Source organism: Watersipora subatra, chromosome 2 (genome assembly GCF_963576615.1).
Source record: "Watersipora subatra chromosome 2, tzWatSuba1.1, whole genome shotgun sequence".
Lineage (NCBI taxonomy): Eukaryota > Metazoa > Bryozoa > Gymnolaemata > Cheilostomatida > Watersiporidae > Watersipora > Watersipora subatra.
The window spans coordinates 41,735,969-41,750,978 of NC_088709.1; the positions used below are offsets into that span (position 1 = coordinate 41,735,969).

General features: G+C 34.6%; 1 protein-coding gene across 2 annotated transcripts; it reads right to left on the minus strand.

Annotated features, from left to right (window-relative positions):
* Window positions 1–1,294: 1,294 nt before the first annotated feature.
* Window positions 1,295–13,482, minus strand: LOC137387775 (uncharacterized). 2 transcript variants are annotated; one of them, XM_068074289.1, is made up of 8 exons: window positions 13,169–13,482; window positions 10,718–11,095; window positions 7,481–7,622; window positions 6,912–6,967; window positions 6,133–6,207; window positions 5,461–5,499; window positions 2,204–2,288; window positions 1,295–2,013 (listed from the first exon to the last, which is right to left on the minus strand). In XM_068074289.1, the coding sequence occupies exons 1-8, from the start codon at window positions 13,473–13,475 to the stop codon at window positions 1,962–1,964; spliced, it is 1,134 nt and encodes a 377-aa protein (XP_067930390.1). In that variant the 5' UTR covers window positions 13,476–13,482; the 3' UTR covers window positions 1,295–1,961. The 2 variants fall into 2 exon arrangements, with proteins under 2 accessions (XP_067930390.1, XP_067930389.1); XM_068074288.1 differs by having other exon boundaries at window positions 2,204–2,291.
* Window positions 13,483–15,010: the final 1,528 nt, after the last annotated feature.

Sequence of the window (15,010 nt, forward strand, 5' to 3'; positions counted from 1 at the left end):
AGAATAATCATTCGAATTTGCAACATCAAAGTGTATAGTGATCAATGGTGTGCAATTTGTTACTGTTATTATTTTTCTAAAGATTTTGTTGATGATACTGCGGCTGTGCCTAATATCGCTGTACTGCCAAGCCGTTTTTAATATCTGCAAAATTAAGTAATAGGCCGACATATTCTTATAGATATGCATCTATTTCTATGACAACCAGCTAAAATATGTTTAGATCTTTGAATTCAGCATAATCTTTTGAATATAAATACAGAAATCTAGATAAATATCACAACTTCTTGATATTGATTGCTATGATCAATGATATACAGCCCCTCCTCCAGCCTGTGTATATTACACAGCAACTTGCCATTTTATTTCTAATATTGCATTTCTCCTCCTGCAGGGGAAGATATAAACATATAATATTTTCCTTCATTATTGTTGTTTGTTGTACATTATAACACCCAGCACATTACAGCTAACATCGCAGCTACCATTGCAGTTATCCTATTGGACTGCAGTGCCATTTGACTGCTAATATTGCATTTCTCAACTGGTAGTGCCCTTTCTTTTTCCAATATCACTTTGGTCGTGGGCTGTATGACAGTGGAATTTCTAGTTTACAAAACTGTATAAAACGAGTTAATATAATCAGGTAAGTAGCAGTAATACATACTGAATTTTATCAAATATCTAGAAACTCATTATTGCATTTTACAATATTTATGAACACTGAATGGATTTCACATCTATTCATCGAGCACAAGTAATAAAATACACATATAAGAAAGCCTTATTATGGGCCATTGAACTGAGTAAACTTGGTACTTGGTAAAAAGTTGAATATGGAATGAGCTGTAAAACAACTAGAAATGTAAGTAGTATGGTTAATCAAAATAATTTGCAGGTTCACATTTAACTGGTGAAAAAAGGTTTCCAAAATAGAATCTACAATCAACCAATGAGACTGGTCAGTTGGTGCAAAAATGCATTGGTTTAATGGGGAATTAACCAAAAGTGTAGTCTTTATTTTACAGCTCGTTGCCAAACAAAAATAAAATTTGTAATACATTTTCTGTGAACAAAGTTATGGATGAGTTTAAATTATATGGTTCCTCTCCCACCCTGCTGATAAGTAAATAGATGAACTAGTTATAACAGTAATTCTTACTTTATAGCAAACTTGTAGAACTAATGTTGATGATTCAATCAACTTGACTTGAGTCTATTTACTGCATTTGTGAACAGCATGCTTGCATATTATAATAAAACTGTTTCAGTATCAGAGAGCTGGTGTGTGTATATAGAGCCAGCCTCACGATTTAATAAAGTTTGTATGTAGAAACACGAGAGTGTAATTCCAATAAAAACAGTGTAAGGTCTTAAAGATTATGTGTCAAAATGGTAAACCTTGAGCAGAGGCTGAGATGTCACAGAGGTCAGCATGAATAAATCATGACAAAAATAAATATACATTCAGAGTAGCAGGTATTGCAGGTGCTAATAAAAAACACAAAGGTTGTCAGGTGATGGACTGACCAATAAAGATGGTTGTGAGGATATTAAGGAACCAATTATTATTACAAGCTCAAAGTAGTCAGAAGTAAACTAGAAAATTTATAAACTCACAACTAGGAATAAACAAGGGTGAGTTATCAATACAAGCGTTATAATTAGTAGTTGTGCTTTCTTGCTCAACTCTATTTATACGCCATAAAGGAAATGCACCTAGCTGGTGGACTTACTTCAGTACCAAGTCACTACAGCGGTCAGCAATAGAGAGTGACCTACTAATCCTAGAACACTGGTTATTCAAACAACCTGATTGAGCAGCAATTACTTGTCAACTATTACAAAGTAGTACTGTATCTTTCCATACTATGCACGACAACACAGCATTGGAGGGTATAAATCGCTTCTTATAATAACACTTCTAGCAGAACTCCTTCTCTAGGTTTAGTAATTCTGTGTTAGTCAGTGATTGGGTCATATATCTCAGATAGTGATGCCTGTCTTTCAATTCTACAAAACATTAAAGTTATACGTAGTTGAGAGTGCTTGTAAGTCTTTAAAGTTAGGCTAGTCTTACATAGAGCAAGTTGTTAAATTATAATGGTGTCATTTGAGGCCTCCAATAGCTATAGACTTATTCTTTAAACCTAGTACAGTAGTTTCCCCAGACGATTCTGAATATCTCATAATATATCCTTACCTGTCTGCATACCCATCATTTTCATACATTTCCTCATTTGAAGTACCCGCCTCTCTTTCATTGTACGGTTCAGCTGTTACCTCATCTTCTAAATTAAATGAAACAGAATAAAAAAGATTACAGAAATCTACAGCTGAGATCTCTACAGATGCAGGCAGTCATACTGAATACGCTGAGGTCTCTACAGATGCAGGCAGTCATACTGAATGAGTTGAGTACATTTGAGTACATCATTGAGTACATTTGAGTACATCGAGAACATCATACAGTTGAGCTCTCAACAGATCAGCATATTCATACTGAATAAGCTAATATGAACAATTTAATGCTTTTATAAATGCTAAGTGGATTTAATCAACTAAATAATTTAGTATATGAACTTTCCAACTCATCAACTCACCAACTCATCAACTCATCAACTCATCAACTCACCAACTCACCAACTCATCAACTCACCAACTCATCAACTCATCAACTCACCAACTCGTTAACTAGCTAACTCAGCAATAATATATACTTTTGCTGCACTCAATGAACCCACTAAGGCACTGTATCATTATTATTAGAGTGCCTCCTTGTCTACTATCGGGTAATAGACAGAGTAATCAGACTGCCTGCATTACATAGCGCACTGTACAGATTGATTGAACATGTATAAGTATTTTGTAATTTATATGGATATAACACAACAAAATTTCTGAAACAATTGAGAATTCCTCAGTCCAAAATTAGGCAGATGCAATAAGCAATAAACATAGGAATAACTCGAAAAAACCATTCAAATTTGGCAATGATACTCAAACATAACCAAACTGTAACTCAAAAGGTAAAAAAAACCAAACTTTTGCTAAGTTTGTAAATTTTTAATGAAATCCTAAACTGGTTTAGAATTTAGGAAACTTTCTAAAAGACTAGTTAAACATTTAAACCATAAACTCATATTTGCAGTGATCAATATTTAGTTACTAATTCAGTTCTAACAATGTTTATAGATTGAAACATCTGCTGTCAAACTGTTATATCTTCTGTTATCTCAAACTGATATGTATCTATAAAACGCGCACTGTACAGACAGCAGATATATATATATATATATATATAAAATTGAGTAAAAATGAAAGTTAAAGTTAAGTTTAAAACAACTTTATTACTAATAGTTTCATATTGCCATGCAATAATCATCAGATAAAATTGTTAGCACTAAAACGACTTATATATAGATGGAAATAAAAGCGTAGGTCTTAAAATACCTAAATACACCACTGATACGTAGGATTAAAATTAAAATTAGCAAGCAACACGATTTAAAGCCTCAACAATGCAGAAGTTTAAAAGTTAAGTCTTAAAATTGCTTAAAATTCCTTCAATCACACAACAACTGATGAATGACGCACTAAATTTTGCATCCTCCGTTACGCATATATCAGAAGATGAGATAAACACTATTATGCACGCCAAAAAGTCATTGCTGTTCAGCCAAAATACACCATGGCAAAAGAAAACCTGCAATGAGTTATTTGACATTACTATGGGAAGCTATGATGGGGCGGAATGCTGTGAGCTGGTTGGAGCCTACATACTCAAGCAGATCCAAGATGAGATAGGCAACACTTTCGGTTTATATCGAGATGACGGCCTAGGAATAACCAACAAGACCCCAAGAGAAGCTGAGAAAATCAAGAAAAAACTCTGCTCTATCTTCCACAAGAATGGACTACGCATAACTGTATCGGCGAACAAAAAGGTGGTCAACTTCTTCTCAACTTCAAGAGCTACATCATACAACAAGACCACAGGCAGATGCAACCTATGTCTGTATGAGAAATTTTATATTATATACAATCCTAACATTGCTACCTTAAACAAACGCTGCGAACTAGTTTCAACATGTAGACATACTGGCAAATTCCTTTTAAGCAATTTTAAGACTTAACTTTTAAACTTCTGCATTGTTGAGGCTTTAAATCGTGTTGCTTGCTAATTTTAATTTTAATCCTACGTATCAGTGGTGTATTTAGGTATTTTAAGACCTACGCTTTTATTTCCATCTATATATAAGTCGTTTTAGTGCTAACAATTTTATCTGATGATTATTGCATGGCAATATGAAACTATTAGTAATAAAGTTGTTTTAAACTTAACTTTAACTTTCATTTTTACTCAATTTTACATCGCTCTATTTTAATATTGAGCACTTTCATGCAAGAGACTGTTCATACTGCATCTACTGTATATATATATATATATATATATATATATATATATATATATATATATATATATATATATATATATATATATATATATATATATATCTGTATATGACAGCAGATCAATAAAAGTGTAAGCAACTGTAAGAGAAAGCATGGCTTTAAATTTACATAAACCCGCAAACGACATATTTGTTCTATGAGATCCTGGTCAGGTAACTACTCTACCCGATGTACATGTGCTAGCTTCTAACAAAGCTTACATATTTTCTTCCAAGTGAAATTTTCCCAATTTAGTGGAGGCATTTAGTACAGACTGTAAACACCATAATATTAATTGAGGTAAACTCAATTCTAGTACATATCAGGGCTAATTTGTTTGCTTAATTTTATCCTTAAATAAAAAGCACACAAAGTATGTATATGGATATTTATTATCACACATTGAATCAATCCTTACTCGATGTAAAATAAAGGAAATTATACGTTTTGTCAGATTAAAATAGTCACTATTTGTTAGCCATTAGCAGAAATAGAAATGGTTTACTCATTGCTTATACACGCACCAGATGTTACCATTGTTATTTGGGATGAAATGGTAGGAAACATGCCAGATAGCATTTATTTACTTGTACTTCTAATTATAAAAAACACATATGGCATGAACCAATCATAACTTTCAAGTGAACTATATAAATAATAAGACAATAAGGTAGAGCTAATTTCATCATTAGGCCGCCTATCACCACGCTGTATTTAATGTTTTAAGAGCTTTCATGAAGCACTGGATGTCTCTAAAAGATAGTGTCTGATAGTATCTGATAGTGTTTACAAACACTTTCTTTTGCAACTTTATTTTAAATAAAATGCGGTACGCTGATGTCAACAAAACGATTTTTTGATTTAAAAGCAAAGACAAGCATTCTTGGCACGTTGGCAAGTTGGTACAACCTAGTGAGAAATAAAGGCAGCTATTCTTCCCACAGAGCATGCTTACAGACATATCTACGTACTCCGTGTAATTATAGTAGATATTTTATTACATACCAGGAAAATCATAGCCAGGTGTCTCCGCATCATCCTCCTCTACAAAATTTCAAAAGTGCTCATTGTGTGTATAACAGGAGAGTATGAATACTTTGGTCCTACAAGAATTCTTGTGAATATGCAGATATTGCTGAGGAGTTATTTCTAGTTTTAAAACTGAATCAATTCCTTAATTATTACTGGTAGAATTCCAAATTTTATAAAGTTTAGTCAAGGTGGCAGCGTCCCATAAACTTTTGAGACACAATTTGAAACTGCTAAAAACTGAATATTGATAGATAAAAGGTTTGTGCAATAGAATATAGGTAAACATATAGCCCAGGCTGGTGTCTCACAAGCTAAATAGTTAATAATTAGGTTGAGTAATTGCTGTTTGTGGAAACAGGCCGGTGATAAAACATCGGACTTGTGGTAGTCAGAAATAGTAAAAAAAGCAATAAATACGGTGATTAGAAATTTTACAAAATGAGATGTCTCTATAATATATGCGAGCCAAATAAAAGCAAATACTTTTAGAAGACCTCTTCTGCTGACGTTGACGCAATCCCGACCTCTGCTACTGACCTTGACATAGCCCTTGCTAACCAGAGTTGTTACTATAAGTGTAGCTATATCTTTCTACATCGAGATGATAATTCTACTCTCCAATAAGTGTGGCTTTATATTCTTTACCTGGATGAATTTGCGGCAGTGGCCTTGTTTGGTTCCTCGCTCTCACTTTTTGATGATCAACTTTACTGCGAGGTCCTGTTTGTCAAACAACCAGAGTGCAGTAGGTAACTCAACCAATGACAATTTTTACTTGTAATCCACAGTCTACACTTGCTCACCAATAGTCTATAATCTAATATTTGTAGTGCTTAGCTCTTGTTCCGCTAGTTATCTGTCTATAGAGCATAGTTCATAGTCTATAATCTAATATTTGTAGTGCTTAGTTTTTTATTCTGCTAGTTCTCTGTCTATAGAGCATAGTTCATAGTCTATAATCTAATATTTGTAGTGCTTGACTCTTATTCTGCTAGTTCTCTGTCTATAGAGCATAGTTCATTGTCTATAATCTAATAATTGTAGTGCTTAGCTCTTATTCTGCTAGTTCTCTGTTTATAGAGCGTAGTTCATAGTCTATAATCTAATAATTGTAGTGCTTAGCTCTTATTCTGCTAGTTCTCTTTCTATAGAGTATATAGTTCTTAGTCTATAATCTATTTTCTATGGAATATATTTTCTAGTTTATAACCTATTTATCTATATAGTCTAAAATATATTGTGTTCATTGCGTGTTTGATAGTCCATAGTCTATATAGACTATAGATGTCAGTTGATACATGTAGTCGATAATCTATTAGCAAAAACATACATAGCGTGTGAATTGTTTAACTGTGACATTTATAACTTGTAGTTTATAGTGCCTACTTATCTGTCAATTTACATGTAGATCAAGACTGACATACCTTGGCTTTGTTGCGAGATTTGAGGTGTATCGTTGTGTAGGACAGTATCAGTCATCCTAAAAAGTGTAGATAATTAGGATGTATCGCAAGGTCTAACAACGGTTCAGAGGTAAGCTGAGGTGATGACAAATTCAAGGATGGATGAATGAATTATAAAAAAATAACAACAATCACTTCAAAATGGCCACTTGCATCAACAGCAGCGATAATCAGATGTGAATCAACTTGCTACAAACATTCTGGTTGCTGGTGAAAATGTAGCAGTGACAAAGGGTTCAACCGATATTAGCCAGCCTGCCTGGGGAGTCAGCGCAACTGACTTTCGCTGTTTATATAAGCAGTTTTTGTAGCAGACAGTTTGATGAGAAAGATGTCTCAATTAGGCACTAGATTCACTTGATAAATACTTCACTCTGCAGTATTTATAAGTCTCAAGATATCAGCACTTGATAAGAGGTGTGGGCTAAGAAACAGCAAGACTTCTTCTTATACTTTCAGTGCCAAAATGTACAAAGCTTCTTTATCATTTGATGATGTCATTCAGATCTAACCAATCGCCTGCTACTTACTTTTTCAGTCTTTTTCTGTAGACTGCCACAGGTATGGCAAGTACACCTACTATTACTAGTAGCACACTGGCAGTGCTGACAGCAGCAATCATTGCAGCCCTTGCAGCTCTAGTAGTCATCACTGTCTCTGCGCCCGGGGTTTCTACAGGAGTATGTACTGTACATGTATGTATTTCTATACATACCGGGGTCACTGCGTGTTCATGTATATACATTGTATAATTAACCATAGATCTATTTAGCATATACATTGTGTAACTAATCATAGATCTATTTAGCATATACATTGTGTAACTAACCATAGATCTATTTAGCATATACATTGTATAACTAATCATAGATCTATTTAGCAAATACATTGTGTAACTAACCATAAATCTATTTAGCATATACATTGTGTAACTAACCATAGCTCTATTTAGCATATACATTGTGTAACTAACCATAGATCGGTTTAGCAAATACATTGTGTAACTAACCATAGATCTATTTAGCATATACATTGTGTAACTAACCATAGATCTATTTAGCATATACATTGTGTAACAAACCATGAACCTATTTAGCATATACATTGTGTAACTAACCATAGATCTATTTAGCATACACATTGTGTAAAACTGATGTCTATAGTTGCCAAAAGACAAACAGAATAAAGATGAAGAAAATGCAAGAGACGCGTAATGCTGCAACTTGAACACAATAGCTGATATCAACTATCACAACAATAACAACTAGTGACATTATTTTACACATATTTTTCTTCTAAGTGTTTTAACTGACAACCGAGTTTGTCGAGTTTAATCTTGAAACTTCCTGGCAGTCTGATCACCTCGGAAAGAAAAGAAATTGCAAATTATAGAATTCTAGAAAGATATCTATACTTTTCAATAAAATCTACTAAATTTTGAGTAGGTTAACTTTTAAGCCTAAAAACATTAATAACACTAGAAATTCCCCTGTCATACAGCCCCCGATCAAAGTGGTAATAGAAAAAAGAATCAGTACTGCTGGTTGTTAAAAAGTAGTTACAAAAGGTAAGAATTCTACAAAAGTACAATTCTTTAGTAGATTTTGTATGCTTCACCTACAACATCTACTAAAGAATACTCAGGATCAGATGAGTTGTTGTTATTATTTTAAGTAGCGTGTTGTTGAAGGTTATCATTTTATGTTGATGGTTGCGGCGATGACCTTTTATTTCTCCTCCTCCAAAATAATTGGGAGACACGTGAACGGCCAATGCGACGACGTGGTGTTCTGGGAGGTTGTATGTCCATGGTAGTTGTCAAGTTGTTTTGAAATGAAATTCGAAAGTTCGATTATGCAAAACAAAAAGGTTGTATAAAATCAGACCTAATCTACTACTATCTCAAACCTATGTTTTACAACAATAAAATAAATATTAATTCAAGCTGTAGCCCTAGCCTACTGTACGTAATTTAACTAACAACAGCAATAATGAAATGTGTTTATTATATCTCTGAAATGCAATATTAAAAGTAAAATGGCAAGCTGCCATGTAATATACACAGTTTAAAGTTTGAAGTGGGTTGTGTTGAATGTAGAATGGTTTTGACAGCGATATGTAACAGAAAGCAAGCATTGGCATTAACGCGTCTGGAAGCTTTCTGCAAACTGGAGTGAAATAAAGAAATATTCTTGTCGCAAGGGGGCATTGTAGTTCGGCCCTAGCTTGTACATACGATGTAAAGAAGTCTGGCTAATGTTCAAGATAATTTAATGAAACCTTCGGTAAAAAAACAAAAACATAGGCTGATCAACTGTGTACCACATTTTTGTACCTGTAAATCGGTCTACGCCTCAAACGGTCTACGTTAATTAAAGAAACCTTCGGCAATTAGACAATGCAATTATTATATACTTCGATGTTGTAAATTCTCATGATTATTCTTATAATTAAATATTATAATAATGTTTTTTATAAAATAAAATAATTAATTTGAAAAATAAAATCGCCAAAAAAGAAACAATCACTTTTCAGTACTTCAGGACTACAAAACCTTCGGCAATTGAACAATTCTATAGACTGGTGAAATGTGCACTTTTTTCGTGAAATTTGGATGACTTAGCAGTTATGCTATCTGTCGCACGGCCTTATTGGCGTTTTGTTGGCTGGTCTCAAATTTAATTAAAAAAGGCTTCTCAAGTTTCTATTCTGATTTTAGGCCGAATTAATCTGTTTATTTATGTATCATCCGATCAGATGGGTTAGTTTTAGGATTTTGCTGTAACCTTTCAAAGACTTGGTAAGATATTTAAATAGGTTTGTATGTGTTTTGTATCATTATTAGACTTGAACGACTCTACACAAAAATGGTTAAATTTGTTGAAGAAATCTTGGTACAAGGGTTTGGAAATGGGTTTGGATAATTTTTTGGGCGTTGTGTGAACATATGCATTTATCATAAATCTCCCAAACAATCGCTTCGCTCGTGTTTGGTCGTAGAAAAATGTTTTGGCATATTTTTATTTACTATTCCAAATATAGCTGAAAATTTGACCTACGAATGTGTATGACTTTAGAGAACATGCCCAGTGCGTGAATTCATAATTTACACTCACATAGTCTTAAGTATTTATAACAAGCTCTACTATGTGTGTGAATTATTTTGCTAATGACAATGCATTTTTTATTTTGCTTAGAAGCATCAGAGCCTATTACCATTATTTCTAGTCTTGGTAAAGAAAACTGCAACTAGTATGCTTTGTACTTATGCATGCCCTTCAACCTACATCGTCTTCCTCAGACTCTAGAAAAAAATCTGTTGACATTAAACTCCACTTCATTTTAATAGAAACAAATTATTTCACAGCCTCCAGGTTAATCATAGTTGATGTCTTCAACCATAAATGATGATGTAACAGACAGATAATGCTACTGTCATTTGATCAACAGTGCCTTGAAACAACAGATTGTTTGATGGCAGTAGGTGTAAAAGAGCAAAACAGCAAAAAGTCTACCTAAGTACAGCTTTACAAAGGATTTATAGTAATAGACATCTATGATTAGTCTCCTCTGATCGTTCTTGATCGCCATAACTTGCCTTTGTACTTTATAATGAACTTACCTGGTGTACTTTATAATAAACTTACCTTTGCAGCTTATAATAAACTTACCCGTGTAAGTTATAACAAACTTACCTGTATACTTTATAATAAACTTACCTTTGCAGCTTATAATAAACTTACCCGTGTAAGTTATAACAAACTTACCTGTATACTTTATAATGAATCCCGTGAAAGATAAGCCAAGGTCTGTGATAAATGTAAAAGTCAGAATCTCTCCAATCGGTCTGAAAAAAAGTGTTGTTTGTCCAAATTCTCTGCCACATATTATTAATTCATTATTTTCGTATCCACTAACTCCGGCTACTACTACTCGATCCGAACACTTCGCCTCTATCTCAAAGCCTTCTCGGGCTAAAAAGTCCAGTGTTATTGTTGAAGTTGAAGGTATGCTAGTCAAGGTGAGAGAAGAGTTGATGTTCGTGCTGTATAGGAATGGATAATACTGGTGGGTGGCAAGGTACATAAGGCTTTTGGATGGAATAGCTCTGTTGGAGTTATTGCCCAGGTGTATTGGAAAAATAGCTGCAAACACACATACATTGAATGTTAGGTCAACATAGAAAAATAGCCTGTGTACAAACTTTAATATTGAGTTATAATATATGAGAATTGATTCACAACTGAAAACTTCTTCAGCTTTAAAAAAGTGTTGAAACTGAAGACATGTAATATGGTGAGTGAAAAAAACGTACATGTATTAACAATGAGTGATGTGCCTCTTTAAGTCTACTTGTAGGACTTGCAAGCAATGCGTTTGTCCTGGCTTATATGAGACATATATGGTTCTCTTCCTCCTTTTTTCTCTCCCTCTCTGAAAGAGAGAGGAAGAGATAGAGGAAGAGAGGAAGAGAGAGAGAGGGAGAATAGGGATGAGAGAGGGAAAGGGAGAGAGAGGGAGAGAGAGGGAGGGAAAGAGAAGGAGTTGGAGGAAAAGAGAGAGGGAGAGAGAGGGAAAGAGAAGGAGTGGGAGGAAGAGAGAGAGGGATAGAAAGAGGGAGAGAGAAGAATGAGAAAGGGAGAGAGAGAGAGAGAGAGAGGAGAGAGAGGGAGAGAGAAGGAGAGAGAGGGAGAGAGAGGGATGAGAGAGAGAGGGAGAGAGAGAGAGAAAAAGAGAAGGAGTGGGAGGGAGAGAGAGAAAATGAATTCTGAAGAATATCCAATAAAGAATGAAGGAGATCAGTGCAGATGAAGTGCAAATATATATGAACTTTTCTGGATACAGAACTTTTCTGGAAGTGACAAAAGCAAGGAAAAGGGGATGCAAGCATAGACTTCAACGATATTGAGCATATACCGGAAGCTAAGATAGTTAAAATTATAGAATTGAAGATAAAAGTTTTCAATGTCTATGTAGTAAGTGTGTTCCAATGCAATAATGAAACTTAGGCTAGAATTACTGCTGATGCAATTGATAGCTTTCACATAGCCTAGTCAGAATAAATAACACAAACGCATACAAGCTGACCAAGGAAAGACCATGATGTGAGGTAATTAGAGAAAGAAGATTGAGATTCACTAGTTACATTCTATGACTACCAGAAAAGGCCGAAGATGCAAGATTACCACTGGCTCCTAAGAAGATCTTTGGGGCCCCAAGTTTACATGGCAAAAGAATATTGAAAATGACCTAAAATTGTTAAAGATAGAAGGAAATGGTGTATTAGAGTAGATGACTAAACGGGGCTAGGAGAGGCAGCGCATGATGTTGCCTGTCTTGACAAACTTTTGTTTTTGCAGAGTCGTCCTCCGGCGAATAGGGTGAGCAAAACAACAGCTAGTCACAATACACAATGCACCTGATGCATCAGCTGCACTGAAAGAAAGTTATTCTCTTCTGTCTATGTAGCTTGGCTGCGATGTTATGTCAGTTGCTTCATTGGTAATCATAACGGATTTAGCACAAAAATTTATGTGGAAGAAATAAGATAAAAACGTTTAACCAGAAACCAGTCTCTTCGGTAAACTTTAGGAGAACTTAAGAATAGAATAATTTAAAAATAAAATCAATAAGAACAAATAAAATTGACTTATACAAAAATACAAGTGGAACTGACTGAGCGCACAAAAATAACACGTTTAGTTGCTGTTGTTGCCTATGTTCTCAAGGTCTACTAAAGTTTTCTGCAGAAACTGGTCTCTGGTTAAACGTTTTTGTTTTATTTTTTTCTACATAATTTTTTGCGCTAAATCCGTTATGATCACCAATGGAGTGACAGGCATAACATTGCAGCCAAGCCACATAGACGGAAGAGAATAACTCCCTTTCAGTGCAGCTGATGCATCAGGTACAGTGCGTATTGTGACCAGCTGTTGTTTTGCTCGTCCCGCTCGATGGGGGACAACTCCACAAAAGCACCAGTTTGTCAAGACAGGCTATACATGATGATGATAACATTTAGTGCACTTCCACTGTAACTGTTCATTACTACTATTATTGTTCTTCCTATTAATCAGTTACTCGATGTTTGGCACCGAGAGCTCCTTTCAAGATGAAAATAACTATTGCTATCTCCATCGCGGTATGAGCTTTCGGTGCCAAGTATTATGCGATTACTATTACTATTATTATTATTACTATTACTATAATAAACTCACCTGTAAAGTTCAATAAAACTCCGAAATAGCCCTGAGACTCATCCGTTACAAATGAGAATGTCACGCTGTCTCCTATAGCAGTATAATAAAGTGTTGATCGACTAAATATGCCTCCACAGATTAGGTTTGGTCCATAAATGCCCGTAATCACAATGACATCAAAGCACTCGCTTTCCAATTCAAATTCATCCCGTGCCACAAACTCAAGTCTGAACAGAGGATAGTTTAAAAAGCCAGTGAATGTCAACGAGGAGTTAATGTTGTTTGAGTAAGCTGCAGGGTAATTCTTATGAGTTGTGATGTACATGAACGGTGATGATGGTGAACTCCTGTCTGTATTGTGCCCAGGGTGAATCGTAATGAAATCTGTAACAAATATCTGTCTAGTGTTAGTGTGCGATGTGCTCCAAATTGACATATAAAATCAGTGTGAAAAGCACTTTTTCTGTTATTTTGCATAGATTTTAAAACTGTGCTTATCACTTTGTTTTTAAAAATATTTTATTGAACATGTTATAAGATAGCTAAACAGCAGACTACGATATACTTGCTTGATTGTCTTTTTATATCATCAAAATTTGTGCACAAGTAAAGTCTACCAGCTACTAATGCACTAATTTTGCTCACATCTGATGTCAAATCCTTCAACAGGTCAATGTCCGCAATTAGGTTTTTGTGACCCAAAAATAATACTGTACATAACCTGTGAGCTTCAAAGACAAGCAGACAGTTTTAAAGCAGTGTTTATACTGCTTAGTTATTTTAAGAAATTACGTACAGTATATGCTACTCCTGATTGTCTTTTGACACTGTAGACTATACATCTCTTTGGACTTGAGCTGTGTCAAGGTTCAAGATCAAAGTGATCGCGCCGTTGGTCAGTTTTAACTGAATCTGTTAGGTTTTGGTTGAGAAGATGCTGGAGCGCAGCTGGATGATCAAGGCAAGGCTTGTCCTGTTGGAGACTTGCCAAAATATTTTCTTCCGTATGTTGTAGGCAATGCTCTAACCTTATGAATTTTTAGCATTTCTAGTAGGCAGTGGCAAGTAATCAGCTCGCAGTTTGCCACAGGTTCATAAATGTTAGATGATACACAGCATGAACACTTCAATTGTAGTTTAACATGGAGAGATTGTCTATTCTCACTGCAATAACTTAGGGCGTGTAAGCAACTTCAACTATCAAACACAATGTTTTACATCTGTCTCGCTGCATTTGTTAAGTATGTTAGGGTTGAACATCCATATTGAATTCTGAAAAGCTACTGCAACATAATCATTTCTTGGTTTTCTAAACAAAACATTAACTTTTTATATGATTTTCACAACCTGATGTGCAAATTTTAATGTTATTAGTGAATAGTTTTTTAGTGGAAAAGATGCTGATTTCACCTTGATGTAAAACATTAAAGCTTCTTAATCCTGCTAGCTTCACAGCTGTGCAAGTTTTTATCAACTGATTCTATCTATTAGCAGTTACAGCTATTCATAGGAGAAATTGTCATTCAAATATGTTAGTAAAGGAATTCCTAAGAATTGAAGTTGCCTGCTCAGAGAGATTGTTTTTTATGATGTGATATAAATTTATCCACTTTTAGAAAAAAAAGTTTTTTTCCTAAAGTGAACTTCAATTGACTCAAAATAAATCAAATCATTAAGAATTATTTTAGAGCAATATTGGACAACTTCATTTCAAAGAGCTTCATTGAATAGTCAGGATTCCACATGTCAATTTCTGCACAGCCGTTTAGATGTCTATATGACATAAAGCTTGTGCTGACACATGCAAGCATTTGCAAATGTGCACACAAGCATATACACATAATTACAAGCATACATGTG

Excerpts from the sequence above, each read along its gene's own strand:
- LOC137387775 (XM_068074288.1), bottom strand. The coding sequence starts at position 13,475 with ATGTACATCACAACTCATAAGAATTACCCTGCAGCTTACTCAAACAAC. Across the intron at positions 6,208-6,911 it reads AATCTCGCAACAAAGCCAAG|GACCTCGCAGTAAAGTTGAT; the intron begins GTATGTCAGTCT and ends TTTGACAAACAG. Across the intron at positions 2,014-2,203 it reads AATGATGGGTATGCAGACAG|AATTGAAAGACAGGCATCAC; the intron begins GTAAGGATATAT and ends AATGTTTTGTAG.